This window comes from Neovison vison, chromosome 6 (genome assembly GCF_020171115.1).
Source record: "Neovison vison isolate M4711 chromosome 6, ASM_NN_V1, whole genome shotgun sequence".
In the NCBI taxonomy this organism is placed as follows: domain Eukaryota; kingdom Metazoa; phylum Chordata; class Mammalia; order Carnivora; family Mustelidae; genus Neogale; species Neogale vison.
Window position 1 is genome coordinate 177713942 of NC_058096.1, and position 16197 is coordinate 177730138.

The following is a 16197-nucleotide window of genomic DNA, read 5'->3' on the forward strand; positions in this document are numbered from 1 at the left end:
CAACACAGAATCTATCAGGCAGGTTTCATAATGGATCCATTATTCAGTACAGCACCATTTACATACATTTCTAGGAACAGGCAAAATCCTATTTGTTAGGACTGCATACTAATGTAGTAAAATATGAACACACTGAGAATGTGGAGGGGTGCGCACCAAAGACACAAATGGGAGGGAGGAGAAAGGAATGCAAGAGGTAACAGAGTGCCGTAACTGCCAAGTTTTACTTATTTAAAAAAAATGCCATGAGAACTTTGCCATCTTCCCTTCTCTATTCTTTGAAGTGGCTCTTCCCCCCACCCTTTTCCTCTCCATTGCCTTCCCTGAGGTGGCAGGGTCCACAGGTCTTAAAGCTGGGCCCGGGGCAACTCTGGGGCTAAAGAAGGTGACCGGCAGAGGTGGACAGTGAGCAAACAGGTATCCACCAGAGCAAAGGCCAGCCAGGCTGCTCTGTCACAGGATGGAGTCACGCACACAGGAAGGTGAAGCCCAGAATAACCCCGTGCGTGTTGGAATGGAATTGGAAGTACTGATGTGCACTCACAGTTTCATTATATATTTGTACAGACAGAGAACATAGATATATGTGTGTGTGTACATAAATATGCATATATGTGTGAATACACATACTCCTTTCCTAGCTCTGTCAAAGGTTCCAGGAAGTTGGCACTATTGTCTCTATTTTGCAGATTAAAGAACCGGGGCATACAGAGGTATGTAACTCGACCACAGTCAAAAACTTCGTATGTAGGAAGGTGAGGATTTGAACCCGAGCAGTCTGACTGTACAGTCTGACTCCTAGCTCCTACGATATGCACATATGTCTTATGCTGCTAAGGGGAAATGGTAACCAGGGGCTGGTACAAGCACTAATTCTTCGGTCGCCTTGGTCGTATCTGGAAATCAACTTACTACATAAGTATCAACCAAACCTTACACTCCCAACTCCTACAATACACAGCATTTGCTAGACAGGGGACAACTTGTCGTTCCTTGGAGCCATCGACCAACAAGCAATGAACTTCCCCTCAATTCTTTTCAGGGCACCCCAAACCGAGCCTGGCGGGACCCCTGTCACCTGTAGTAGCTGAGAACGTCTCGGTCTTCCTTTTGTCCTTCTTTGGCATCCTGTGCCAGTTCCCTGACACTCTTGCTGCGAATCTCCTTGCTGCTGTCTCTCCAGAAGAGCCACACCTCCTCTTCATCTTCTCCTGCCTCCAGAGCATTCTCTCCAGTGGAAACGCCCTCAAATTCAAAACGAGAAAGAACCAACCTGGACAATAAGAGTAAGAGGGAAAACTCATTATGCTGAAATCCTCGCTACTGCCAGTGCGACTACAGCAATATACGGCAATCTAGCCACACTCTCAATGTAAACATAAAATGAAAACCGGTGTTTCCCTCGGCAGCAGAATCACAAAGAGCCAAACATTAACTTCTTCACATACTTTATCCCAGCGGTTCTCAAGCAGGGTGGTTTTGCGTGCCCTGTCCCATCTCAAGGAGACAATGTCAGCAGACATGTTCTCATTTCTGTTTGTCCCAACGGAGTGGGACATCTACTGGGTAGAGGCCCCAAATGCTCCTCAATTAATAGGACAGTCCCCCGTGACAATTATTCAGGCCCAAATATTGAAATGCTCAAGCTGCATCAGCCCAAGCCCAAAACTAAGTTATGCGTGAGAAACAAACAAAAGAATCGCTAGTTCAGGGCCCGAGTTTGCAGTTTTGTTTTGACTTATTTTTCCCACATTTGCCCCATTATGGGCAAGGTACTTATCAGGAAAACTGTTCTCTTGCTAAAAGTGAATCACTACAGTTACTGAAGTTTCTATGTACCACTAACCACTTTTTGAACAGTGATGATGTAAAAAGCTCAGCCCTACCGTGTCTTAGTATCACCACTGAATTACCTCCTTTAAATTTTAAAACTGATTATCGTACTTAAAGAACTTTAAGGATGAAAACAAGAGTGCAAAATGCTCTCTGGTGAATACATATTGGTTTTCAACCAGTGTGCAAAGTAAGTGCAGAGAAGGCCACTCCAAAAGCAAACTTAATATCCCTATCCAAGATCTTTGGCTCAGAACGATCTCATGCCAGCCCATCTGACTTCAGAGCAAGTCTGAAAAAGTCAAAGAGTTAAGTTCTATTCGTCAGGAGTGCAGGCCTCCCCTGAGCCATACATTCTCTACCTAAATCCCTCTCTCATCGGAATCTTAAGTCCCAAGATTGCCACTCACTTGGTCTCAATCAGGATGTCGGCATTGGTTGGGTTCAGCACGGCTTTGCATATCAGTTCCTGGGTCACTGGGATCGATTTGTTCATGGACACACAGAGGTCAGAGAGATAATCTAAGAATCTGTCAAGAGATAGAAAGCAAACAAGACATTTTCCATAACTAGGGAGAGGTTTGACTTTCGGAGCCCAACTCTTTGCAAGGGGTCAGATCCAACAGAGCTTGGACCAAAGAAATCACAGACGGTTTCGGTTTTGGGGCCAGTGTCTACAGCACCACCAGAAACCCAGTAACCGCAAGAGAAGAAAGACGGCAGTGGCTGGGGCAGACAAAGAAGTGATGAGGCAAAAATGCAAAGAAAGAACGAGACAAGGAAGGTCACATAAGGGAGCCATGGGGGAGGAGGAGGGGCAGCAGAGAGGCAGAGAAGGGCTCGGAGGCCCGAGTGCCCCAGCTGGAATCCCTGCTTTGGTTCTCCTTAGTTATGTTCTGATAGGCAGTGTGACTTGGAGAAATGTCCGGACCTCACTGTGCTCCACTCTTCTCATCTACAGCAGAGGGTAATGCATAACCTCAGAGAACTGCCCTGAGAATTAAGTGAGATAATTCATGGCAAATGCTGACTTAGTTCACTCCCTCGTGCATGAGAATGCTCCGCAAACGTTATTTATCCTCATGGGTGGGAGGAGTCATTTTACAACAACATTATCAGTTTTCCCGTGTGACCATTCACAATACCTATATTGTAAACTATTTCCCACTTCTCCTAAAAATGTTGTGGAACCCCCCCCTTTTTTAAAGATTTTATTTATTTAGGGGTATCTGGGTGGCTCAATCAGTTAATCGTTTGCCCTCAGCTTAGGTCATGATCTCAAGGTCCTGGGATCAAGCCCTGTATCAGGTTCCGGGCTCAGTGGGGAGCCTGTTACTCCCTCTGCCTCTGCTACTCCTCCTGCTTGTACTCTCTCTCTCAAATAAATAAAATCTTAAAAAAAAAAAAAGATTTTATTTATGAGAGAGAGAGCAAGAGAGAGAGAGAGAGACCACAAGTGGGAGTGGAAGTGGTAGAGGGAGAAAGAGAAGCAGGTTCCCTGCTGAGCAGGAAGCCTGATGCGGGGCTCCATCCCAGGACCCTGGGACCATGACCCAAGCGGAAGGCAGAGGCTTAACCCACTGAGCCAAGCAGGTGCCCTGATGTTGTGGATCTTAATTAGAAGAGGGAAGAGAGTAAAAAGGGGGGAGAGCTATAGAAATGAGGAAAGATGGAACTACAACTTAAATAAAAATAGTCAAGCAACAGCTAAGTTTGCAAAAGACTCTTACTAATATTTGGGGAGGTGTTCTAACTGCAAATCAGGGTGCTAAGCTGGGACGGAGTGGCCCGAAACTGTCATTTACTATGCAAGGACTAAGTACCAGGCAACTTCCCAGGCATTTATTCTCATTCAATTTTCATAACCATTCATTTAGCATAGAAGAAATTAAAGCTCAAGGGGAAAGCGAAGGTCACCCAGCTGGTAAATGCCAGAGCTAGGATTCCACCAAAAGGTCTATTCCAATACCATGTTTTTTTGACTACTCATCCAAGGGCCTCTCAAAACTGGCCTAACTGAAATCCGTCACTGGCAACCCTCAAAAAAGAAACCTAGCCCAAAACACAATGACTAGCTCAGTGACTGCAACTTCGATGCCCGGATACCTTCTGCTGACCAGGCCCACTTCCGCCTCACCTGGGCTCCCTGTTCTTCCGCACCAGACTGACAAATGTGTCGATCTCAGCAGCGGTGATGTGTTTTTCCAGGAGTTTTCGGTTATTGTGAAGCAGGGCGGTGATGGTGTCTTCAGCCAACACATCATAGCCAATCTGCTTCTGCATGAAGCCAAACTGCTTGGCTATATACTCCTTTTAAGGAAGAAAAGAGAGGTCAGCAGGGACAATGAAAGGTATTAAGGTTAACCCAAAACCAAGGAAAGTAGCAACAGTCCCTGATGAGAATTATCATTCATAAGGGAAATCCTAGTGGAGCATCTTTCCACAACTTTCTAATCTAGGACACCAGCTGCACACGCGCCCACATCCTTCATTTTACTAAACCTGCCGCACAAATGTAATTAAGCAAATTATCCTGTATGTACAGATGGGCATTTTATTAAGTGCACAGTATAAATATTAATGTGGTGACTTATTTCTCTAAAAGGTCAAAAGCTGTTTTTCAGCTCTGATTTTATTACTAATTCAAGAGGCTTTAACTGTGCCTTACTGCCTGTGCTGCTGAATAAACACACTTAAGCCTACCTAGATATTTAGAACAATACCACCCCATCCTGTTTTTTGTATCCAGGGTGAAAATACATTCCTATAGCCAATGGGTAGCAGGATCAAGTGAGGAATACCTAAGCCCATCAGTCAGATTCACAGAACGTACAAAAACATCCCTGGCTTCTCTCTTGGGGGACCAGACGTGATGTTCCATAAAAATACGTGAGAACTCGGGGAAGCCTCTTGCACATGTTTGTTTGTTTCTAGCCAAAGATATATCCCTTCCCAAGACAGACTGTTTGCTTACTGAAAGTACTAAAAGCCCTTGAAACTTGGCTTAATTTTTTTTTAATTAATTCTAAAATCCTAAAAACTACTCAGGGTGTCCACAGGGGACACTGACCCCTTTTCAGCCCATGCTCAATAAGGGTGCACGTGCGGGAAATCGCCAGCCTTCAGGGACCTCCTGCCAAGTGGCAGAGACTCTACAGACAACAAGCAAAGCGAGAGGGACTGTTGCGTGTCTTCATGTACAAACAAAATGTATGGGCAGACACCAGAGGCTCTGGTGTGACCTCATCTGAAGAGGGAGAAAAGAGTCTCTTTGCGCTATTCCAGGATGGTGTCAGTGTACTGCAGGTGGATTTAAAGCCACCAGAGCACTCAAGGACCAGCCGTCCGCACTGAGGAACACAGCCTCACAGGTACAGGGTATTTTCGATCTCAACAGTAGCAAAGGCCAGGTCACAAGCTCACCGTTTTGTTCACAAGGTTCTCTCTGATACTTTGTGATACTTTGGAGCATCGCCTCCATTTAAACACTGTCTTCACGACAACACATGAAACTTTTTATTACAGAGAGAAGTTTAAATTTCAAGGCCAGGGTTCGTGGCCGTCAAAAGTTTACCAACCAAGGCCTTTTGTAACCCAATGCAGAGACCGGGATTCAAGGTTATCCCAAGTGCCCTCTGTGTGCCTACAGCAATTTATGTCACCAAGGGCAGGGCTCCCCAACCTCAGCAGGATGACTGTTTTTTGTCGGGGGATGTCCTGTGCGTTCTGGATACTCCTTCTGTCCACTAGATGCCAGTGGTGACAGTCAAAAGGGTCTCTTGACAATGCCAAGTATTTCCTGGGGGACAGCATTAGTCCCATTTAGAGAACTACTAAATGTGACAATACAGTTCACAGGTTTCCTTAAAATCTCAAATTGATGGGAACCCTCAGAGAGGTTAGAACATTTATTTTATGGGAAGAGGATAATATAGACAGTGCCATGACATTCACAAGAGCTTCGGATGTCATAAAACATAGCCAAAACCAAAATAAAGAGAAAGTTACCAGCAGACATGGAGGATATAGAAGGGAGCGAGAAGAAAAAAAATTCTGCTCTACCTTTAATATAAACACATGCAATCATTTCCCTGAACCTTAAGGTAAAGCACCTTAAAAAAAAACACACTAGAAATGCAATACCAATGTTCCCAAACACAAACAAACAAACTCACTGAAAGGTGGCTACAGAAGGGGACTTCTCTTGATATCTTTCTTAAGGACTCTCTTTTTCTCAGGCTTGCAAAAATATATTTCCTTGCTAAGCAAGGAAACTTAGTAAACTGTTCTTTAGCAATTAAGTAACAACAGATATAAGACTTATAACCATGAGGCATGTATATGAACTTCAGTCAGTCCCAAATCCCAACCTGGTTTTTCCTGTAGTCTTGCTGGGAGTGTCTCAGGACCCTGTAGCAGAGCCGGCAGATATGTCGGAAAGGGGCATGCCGCTGGTCCCCGAGCTCCTCCAGACGCAGCATGGGGCCATCACCACAGTCTGTGAATGGGGCTTGTAACAGCTTGAAGATCTGATTGTGAGAAGGAAGAACAGACACCGCCATCATTTAGAGTGCTAACGGCTAGCCCTCTGTCTCAAATTAATCTAACCTCACGGGTGGCCAGACTGCCCTGGCAACTCTCTCTAGATCAACATCAATAACTTGAACATTACATGCAATCCACCAACTGGGACTGGCTACTCACTGAATTCAGGCCACCTGGACCTAACTGGTCCTTACACACTTGCAAGTACGGTGTAGGGCAATGGTTAAAAGTACGGACTCAGGGCGCCTGGGTGGCTCAGTGGGTTAAGCCTCTGCCTTAAGACCTCTGCTCAGTTCATGATCTCGGGGTCCTAGGATCGAGCCCCACATCAGGCTCTCTGCTGGGTGGGGAGCCTGCTTCCTCCTCTCTCTCTGCCTACTTGTTGTGATCTCTCTCTCTGTCAAATAAATAAATAAAATCTTTTTTTTTTTTTTTTTTTTTTAAGTACAGACTCTGTAATTGCCAGATTCTCAGTTGAAATCACAGTCCCTATATTATACCCTAGTGGTATAAAGGACAGTCGAGGTAACTCCTGGTTTTCTTCTCAGTAAAAAGGAAAGAATACCACCCAGCTCCCAAAGGGGTCCTAAGGATATAAGGGGATAATAACTGTCAATTGTATAAATACAGTGCTCAACGAAGGGATCTGCCATGGAATTCGATCATTCTGGCCCCTCAAAGAACTACTACTGTGTTGGAAAATGAGCACTGGCACGGAGCCAGAGGTCTAATCTGGGAGTCATCCCATGAAACAGCTGGATATAATTTATTCTTGGATGGGAACTCCTTGTTGAAACAGGATGGAGTGTTAATAAATTTTGTCTGTCATCAACTGACAGGAGAAAGGAGTCTCAAATCCCAAGTTCCTATGGAGAACTGTAGGACTAGTAACTAATATGTTTTTCTTTGGGGTTTAGTGGCCAGGAATTTCCAAGCCATACATATAGCTAACATATAGTTTTAAAGAACTATCCGGTATGCGTTTCTGTGAACTTCATCTACTCTTGTCACCCACCTCCCTGTCATTTGTCTTTATACCAGTTTATGTAAATTTATGCCAGATAATACTATCTACATATGTCCTAGAAGCCATTTACTCATTCATATATAGTTCCCTATTTATCAAATACTCCAATTCTCCCAGACATGTGAAATAACCTTAAAGTCACATAGCACCCATTATTTTTAATGAAAATAAGTAGTCAAATGAACTTTTCTTGGAGTTCCTAACAGATGAATTCTCACAGACTGAGATTCAACGAGTGCATTTTCAACTGAGCTGAGCTATGAAGTCATGAAAAGACACAGAGGAACCTCAGATGCATATTACTCAGTGAATGAAGACAGTCTGGAAAGGCCTCATACTGTAAGATTCCAACTATAAGACATTCTAGAAAAGGCTAAACAATGGAGGCAATAAAAAGTTCAGTGACTGCCAGGGACTGAGGGGAGGGAGGGATGAATAGGCAGAGTATGGAGGATTTTTAAGACAGTGAAAATATTCTGCATGATACTATACTGATGGATGTCATTATATATTTGCCTACATTCAAAGAGTGAGTATGTAACACCCAAGAGTGAATCCTAATGTAAACTACAGATTTGGGGGGACTAGGATGTGTCAATGCAGGTCCACCAACTGTAAGAGATGGACCGCTGCAGTGGCACATGTGAATGATGGGTACAGCTATGCATGTGTGTGGACCGGCAGTACACATAAACTCTGTGCTTTCCGCTCGCTACTGTTCTGAACTCAAAACTGCTCTACAAGCTTCAAGTCTGTTTTCTCCAAAAGTCCGTAGATCAAGCCTTCCAGGTGGGAACCACACACATCCCTGTGTAAGAGCAGGGATCTCACCGATGTCTTACAAAGATCCCAGTACCTCGCATCTCACAAACCTGCTTGAGGATATTCTGTTCTCTCATCAGCTTCTGCCGTTCTCTGTTAGGCTTGGAGAAGACCACTTCAAGTACATCTTGACCAGAGTTAGTGCCACCGGTGACAAAGTAAACCAAGTCTTCCAGCAGCTTGGTTACAGACCTTAGGGGTAAAGAAGCAATTAGAGACGGGAAATGTTTAACGTCCAATAGGTTGGAAGCGTCACCTTGGGAGACTCAGGCCTAATGAGGTAGTTAAACCCAAGTGGATCCATTCTTCCCAATTTCCCTGCTGGTGACAACCAATTACCAGAAAGAGTAAAATGCACACTATCGTTCACAAAAGGATAACCATCTTCATAAAATAGGAGCCATCAAATTTCATTTCAGAGTAACACAGGCCCCAAACTGGAGATAGATCAGTCTTTTCAACTTTAGAGACTTTCAAAGAAGTGAATGTGGTTTTTGAAAACCACAAGTTGAAGCCACATATAAATGCTAAGGCCTGCTCCTTTCATACAAGGTTGTTCAGAGTGGGCATTTTTCTCTTTCTGCAAGCAAGGGATTAAAAAAGTCCACAGTGGCTGAGGATGAGTGCGTCTGGCTCTTGCTGAAGCCCTACCTTCTTTCATTCTGGGTGATGGTGCCCTTCTCCAGCTTCCCAGCTATGGAACCCAGCACCTTGCTGGCATCATTGGCAAAATCCAGGTCCCGAACCTCCGCAGGGGAAACTGGAACTATGGCAAATGCTTCCTTATCCTCTTTCACAGGGGAGGTGCCGATCTGAAAAGCAGAACGTTTTTATGGAACTGTCTCTTGGATTGAGAGAGGAACACATTAATCAAACACTATACTGAGGCACCTGGGTGGCTCAGTGGGTTAAAGCCTCTGCCATCGGCTCAGGTCATGATCCCAGGGTCCTGGGATCGAGCCCCACATTGGGCTCTCTGCTCAGCAGGGAGCCTGCTTCCTCCTCTCTCTCTTCCTGCCTCTCTGCCCACTTGTGATCTCTGTCTGTCAAATAAATAAATAAGATAAAATAAAATGAAAAAAAAACACACAAAAAAACAAAACACTATACTTACGGGACACTGGGCTATCCAAAGAGCTGAAGCTATCTTGCATTTAAAATTAACTAGACATAGACAAACATCTGGAAGGAAGTACCCCAAATCATTAACAGTTGTTACTTCTGGAGATTCTTACTGTGGGTAAGTGTGAGGCAGAAAATGGGCTCTGGTATCGATTTATACCTTCATTTGTTAAAGGAAGCATATTAAGACTGCTGTAACTTAAAAATATGCTTATAAACACATAAGGAAAAAGCAAATGAGCAAAATGGTAATTATTTACTCTGAGTATTATAAGGGTAGACAATGTACCAGGGGCACCTGTGTGGCTCAGTGGGTTAAGCCCCTGCCTTCGGCTCAGGTCATGATCCCAGGGTCCTGGGATCAAGCCCCACATCGGGCTCTCTGCTCAGCAGGGAGCCTGCTTCCCTCTCTCTCTCTCTCTCTGCCTGCCTCTCTGCCTACTTGTGATCTCTGTCTGTCAAATAAATAAATAAAATCTTTAAAAAAAAATGAGAGTATCATTTCATTTTTTAAAAACAAAGTCTGTGTTTGTGAATTTATGCTCTATGACCCTGGAGAAGGTAGTGAAGGGGAAGGGGATTCAGTGAGAGAAATTAAAGGGGCTGAGAGAACTTTCAAAAAATAAAAGTATATTTAAGTACACAGAGAGATAAAGAAATAATAAAGATTGGGGAAAACTGACTAGGTATCTGATGTGCCTCAAGGCACAAGCAAACATTCCCCCAGCCAAAAATGATCCTTCAGACCAACATGAAATCCAGACAATTGCTCAACCTTTAGGGCAAAAGCCATGGAATTAAAAAAAGTTCTGTTTATTTCAAAAAGCCTGGGCTTGCTTTAGCCAGGTCCCTTGGAGAGAATTCTTTCACTGCATTCAAGTTTTTCCATGACCACACACTGGCCAAACCAAGAAAACACAGTCTCTACCCTTCCATCAGTTTTCAAAGGAGCCCTTTCATTAGGGACCACAAGACCAAAGGAGGCAGCCAAGTTCCAGGACTTACTTTCAGCATCACGGGTTTCTCTTCTTCCTTGTCGATAGGGATATTTGTGCTGTGAACCCAGGTATTAGTGCACAGGTGTCTAAGCCGGACATAGGAGTTTCTAAAGAGGGGGGGGATAAAAAAGGATTTGCAGCATAGGAATTTTTAGGTTCTCTATAGCCACTGGCCTAGAATATATTCTATCAAAATAAAAAGGTATCCAAATGGTTTTTGTTACATACACTAGAAAATATAGACTGAGAAGCAAATGGCTACTGAGATATATTCTGATATATTTATAATAAGAAATCATTCCTTTGCTCACTTCAGGGATACAGGTCTGTGAATCATCAATCTTACACAATTCACAGCACTCACCATAGCACATGCCCTCCCCAAAGTCCATAATGTTAATAGTTTTAAAAATGATAGTAAAAAAAAAAAAAAAGAAAGAAAGAAATCATTCCTAAGGATTCTAACATTGGGATATTTGTATCTCTAAATATAAGATCATTCTTCTAAATGAGTATCTCAGAACAAACTGAGTAGGAGACAGAGTAACAACAAGTCCTTCCTGAGTATATATTAATGCAGATCATGAAAGTTGATAAAGCAACATTTGAAATTTTCATATGGAATAAAAATCAAAAAATTAAAATTACTAGGATAAAATATGAGTTAATATTTAATAATCTTGTGGTAGGGAAATCCTCTAAAGCACATAGGAACATACAAGTTTTTTAAGTTTTAAAAGTCAAAGATGGATACATCTTATAATACAGTTTAAATTTTTTATCTTCTGTAAAGCAAAAAAAAAAAAAAAAAAGAACAAACAAATAAAAAAAAATCAGGAACAGCTGAAAGAAAAAGGACAACCTGGGAAAATGAAAGAATACCACATAGCCTAAAAAGGTTATTAATCTGCATTTATAAAGAGATCTTTAAAATGAGTAAGAACATAAATACTGGAAATGAAAATGAGACTAGGACATAAGCCAGTAATATAATAATGTGGTATAAATGGACAATAAACTTGAAAGTATACATTCAATCTCCTTAGTATACAATTCATATAAATTAAAACTATATATCACTTTACTCTACCACAGTCCAGAAATCTTGGAGACTGAGATAACCCAGTATATACAAGAGCTTAGGGAAATAACCTCTCCTCACACTCCTGGTGAGAGTGTAAACAGGTAAAACTCTGGAAGGGAGTCTGGCACTTTATAAAACATGTAAAATGTATCTACCTTTTCACCCAGCAATGCCATTTTTAGATTTTTTTTTTTTCACTTAAAACGACAGCACAAGTACAAAGTGGGGCATGGAAACATTTAACAAAACAATACTCACAAGAGTGAAAAACTGCAAACAACCCAAAGTCTCAACAGTGGACTAGTTAACTGTGTAGCACATGCAGTAGAATACTAACAAGGTAAAGTGATTATAATCCATATATACTTGGAAATATGTACAGAATATCCCCAGTAAAAAATGTTAAAAATAGTTTATAATTCTATTTATGATAAATTATATACATGTTAGCTGTGTGCCCAGAGACCTGTCTCAAACTATAACCATAATAAACCATAAATGTTAACAGTGGTTATCTCTCAATACTTAAATTTTATGTAATTTTTATTTGCTTCTTTGCTCTCTGTGACATTAACACATTTTTGTTTTTGCTTTTGATAGTGAGCATGGACAATTCTACAGTGTTTTTCCATCTGCTTTAAGAAAGTAGTAGAAATAGTGGCATAATTCTTACATCAGGAACCTACCACACTAGTGAGACAAGATCAATGAATACCAAACAAAAGCAAGTAATGGGAAATGCACATTAAAAAGCATTAAGTTGGGGTGCCTCGGTGGCTCAGTGGGTTAAGGCCTCTGCCTTCAGCTCGGGTCATGGTCCCAGGGTCCTGGGATCGAGCCCCGCATTAGGCTCTCTGCTCAGCAGGGAGCCTGCTTCCCCCTCTCTCTCTCTGCCTGCCTCTCTGCCTACTTGTGATCTGTCAAATAAATAAATAAAATCTTTAAAAAAAAAAAAAAAGCATTAAGTTGGGAGACAGTCAAGGTAAGTACTGAAGGACTTTTAGAAGATATCAATGAGGCTTCAGAAAATCATGATAGTTTTTTGTTACAGAAACCCTGAGTTGGAACTTTGAACACTGTTGGGGCTGGGCAGTTAAGGGACCACAGACATAACTTGCGTTAAGAGGAATTTACAGCAATGGTACAGACATGGAAAAGAGGTGAGGGCAGGGACAGCATCAAACCAGACAACTGTCTTTAGGACATCCTCTCTGCCTTCTGCTTTCCCTCATTCTAACTGCCCTGAACACTATAAGTAAGGGCAACACTAGCAATTTTTATGTAAACTAGAATGAATATACATGAAACAACAGGAACAAGAAATCTGACAGAGATTTTCAGTTCTTTTTCTTCTGAGTGGCTTGGAATCATTTTCTTAGTTTCAAAGTATAACCAAAGCTTGGAGCTTAGCTTTTAATTGGATGATTACATTCTATAAAGCTCTAGGCCAAATTATATTTAAGACACAAAGAGCATTATATCCGTTCATCCCAAGTCTCATTCCCAATCCTTACACAAAAGCCATGAGATCGGGACAGTTACAAAACAGCCACAAAGCTGGATGTTCTCCCAAAGTTCATTTAATTCATCTAATTTACATATATTATAATTTTATTATCTTGTTTAGTATATCCAGAATTTACCATTATCCTTTTCATTTTGGCTTGGAAAGATTCTTTTAACCAGTGACTACCCCAAAAATTCCTTTGCTAACATCATTTCAGAGACATTCATTTATCTACTTTAGACTTTCTGATCTTCAAACATGCAATATTTAGCACAGCTTTAAGATGCAGGGAAATGAGTAAACTACCCCTAAGGCTTTTTACCTCTCCACAGGAATAATGCATAAGGAGCCCATTCAATTCTGGCTCTTGGGTTGTTGGTTAAAGGCAAAAATGGATAAAAACTTTTAAAGCTAAGACCAAGTCCAAGATCCTAACTGCTAACTAACACTGGTAGACCATACTGGACACTTTTCCATGGTGAATACAAGACTTCCCTCATTTAAGAGTTTAGAATCCATCTACCTATGGACAACTATCCACCAAGAGTTTTCCAACATAGAAACAGAAATAAATTGAAGTGGATATAGAAGCACAGTCTCTAACCAGCCAAAGTGGCTTGGTCATCTGACCTAAAAGCTTAGACTCAACTTCCCCCTTCCTACAGGATCAAGTGGATTTTCAACCCATTGGGGAATATGGTTAACTAGCTAGCACCTTACTCCCCATGCCAAGGGAATGTCACGAGACACCTTCTAATAAAATGATGTCAAATCACAAATCACAGGGTCCTGTTCTTCGCTATCCCTTGCAAACTAAAACGTTTAGCATTTAATATAAATGTCATTCCCTCATCTCCTGGGAACTTAACCAAATTCATTAAATCACTACCAGAACAGAGGACACAACATATGGAAACTTACTTAAACTAAAATGCAATTGGGTTCTACAGACCTGTATTTATCTAGTTAACAAGTCAATGAGAAAGAAAGCTTTTAAAAAGCAATCTACTGGGGTGCCTGGGTGGCTCAGTCTGTTGAGCATCTGACTTTTGATTCCAGTTCAGGGTCATCAAATTGAGCCCAGTGTGGGGTTCTGTGCTCAGTGTGCAGTCCACTTGGGATTCTCTGTCTCCTTCTGCCTCTGCCCCTCCCCTGTACACACTCTCTCTCTCAAAATAAATAAAATCTTAAACATAAAAATCAATGTACCATACTACAAACCATATTTTAAAGGGATCTCAAAATGGGTCAAAGACCTTAAGAGTAGAGAGCAAAAACTATAAAACTCTTAGAAGAAAACATCGGCATAATTGTTTTTGACCTTGAAATGGGCAATGGTTTTCTTAAGAAACTAGAAACTTAAGCAATCAAAGAAAAAATAGGTAAATTGGACTTCAACAAAATTTAAAACCTTTCTAATCCAAAAGATACCATCTAGAAAGTGAAAAAATCCAGAGAATGGGAGAAAATTCTTGCAAATCATATACCTAGTAAGAGGTTTATATCTAGAATAAAGAACACTTAAAATTCTGTAATAAAAAGACAATGCAATTTTTCAAATGGAAAAAAAATTTTCTAAGATGTTACATGAGTGGCCAACAAGCTCATGAAAAGATAATGAACCTTATTAGGTCTCAAAGAAATGCACATCAAAACCACAGTGAAGTGCCACTTCACACTTACCAGGGCGGCTCACATAAAAAGACAGTAACAAGTACTGGAGAGAGAGAATGTAGAGAAATCGGAACCCGCGCACACAGGTGGTGCGAATGTAAAATGGTGCATCTGTGTTGAGAAACAGTCTAGCAGTTCCTCAGAAGGTTAGATAGTTACCATATAACGTACCCTTCTTCCACTTCTAGATCTATACCCAAGAGAAGGAAGCCTTATGTCCCCTCCCCAATAATGTGTACACAAATGTTCACAGCAGCATATTAGCCAAAAAGGGCAGACAACCCAAATGACCATCAGGTAATAAGTGGATAAATATGGGGTGCCTGGCTGGCTCAGTCAGTAGGGCAAGCAATTCTTTTTTTTTTTTTTTTTAAAGATTTTATTTATTTTATTTGACAGAGAGAGATCACAAGTAGGCAGAGAGGCAGGCAGAGACAGAGGGGGAAGCAGGCTCCCTGCTGAGCAGAGAGCCTGATGTGGGGCTCGATCCCAGGACACTGAGATCATGACCCGAGCCGAAGGCAGCGGCTTAATCCACTGAGCCACCCAGGCGCCCTGGGAAAGCAATTCTTGATCCCGGGGTCGTGAACTTGAGCCCCATGTTGGGCACAGAGATTACTTTAAACAAACAAATAGATAAATAAATAAAATCTTTTAAAAAAAATGTTGACAGATAGAGATCATAAGTAGGCAGAGAGGCAGGCAGAGAGAGAGAGAGAGGAGGAAGCAGGCTCCCTGCTGAGCAGAGAGCCCAATGTGGGGCTTGATCCCAGGACCCAGGGATCATGACCTGAGCAGAAGGCAGAGGCTTTAACCCACTGAGCCACCCAGGTGCCCTGATAACGTTTTTGTTTTTTGTTTTTAAAGAATGGGCATTAAACCTTCTTTTAAGAAAAATATGAAAAAATAAGTGGATAAATACAATGGGATAAAACTACATAATGAAATGTTATTCAACAATAAGATAAAATGAAGTACTAATACATGCTATAATATGGAGGAAAGTAAAATAAGCCAGTCACTAAAGATCCCAGGTTACATTTACATGATATGTCCGGAACAGGAAGATCACTAAAGACAGGACGCAGCTGAGTCTAAGACTGGACGTGGAACATGGGGAAATGAGAGGGATGGAGAAAGGATATGGTGTTCTTTTTTGGGAAAAATGTTCTAAAACTGTGATGACAGCTGCCCGATTCTGCTCATCCCCTAAAAACCACTGAACTGAGCATGTTAGGTGAACTGTATAGAATATGACTTAGATCTCAACAAATCTGTTATTTAAAAAAAAAAAAAAGAAGAAAGAAAGAAAAGAAAAAGGCAATCTAAATCAGGAGTTCCAACCCTGGAGAATGCAAAGCTGTGCACATACTTAAGATTTTCTAGAGGAACATCCTAGCTTTCCCCCAATTCTCAAGGAATTAACAACCCAGCAGAGTTTAAGAACGAAGCAACCCTTTAACTGGAGGGCCATGGAAGGCCTCCTTGCAGTGTAAAATCTCTTCTATGCAGACACTGTCCTCGTTTCGTCAATCCAACAGCACAAGAGAAGCATCTCTGCTACTGCTGAGAGCACCCACCTGGC

General features: G+C 41.7%; 1 protein-coding gene across 6 annotated transcripts in view; it reads right to left on the bottom strand.

Annotated features, from left to right (window-relative positions):
* The window catches only part of ITPR1 (inositol 1,4,5-trisphosphate receptor type 1), a 328468-nt gene that overhangs the window by 165638 nt on the left and 146633 nt on the right, over nt 1-16197 (bottom strand). For all 6 annotated transcript variants that reach the window (XM_044253119.1, XM_044253118.1, XM_044253116.1 and 3 more), the window contains 7 exons: nt 10355-10454; nt 8879-9039; nt 8278-8419; nt 6204-6362; nt 3971-4143; nt 2244-2363; nt 1079-1273 (listed from right to left, as the gene is read on the bottom strand). In XM_044253119.1, coding sequence (XP_044109054.1) covers nt 1079-1273; nt 2244-2363; nt 3971-4143; nt 6204-6362; nt 8278-8419; nt 8879-9039; nt 10355-10454 — 1050 coding nt within the window. The remainder of the gene's footprint in view (nt 1-1078; nt 1274-2243; nt 2364-3970; nt 4144-6203; nt 6363-8277; nt 8420-8878; nt 9040-10354; nt 10455-16197) is intronic.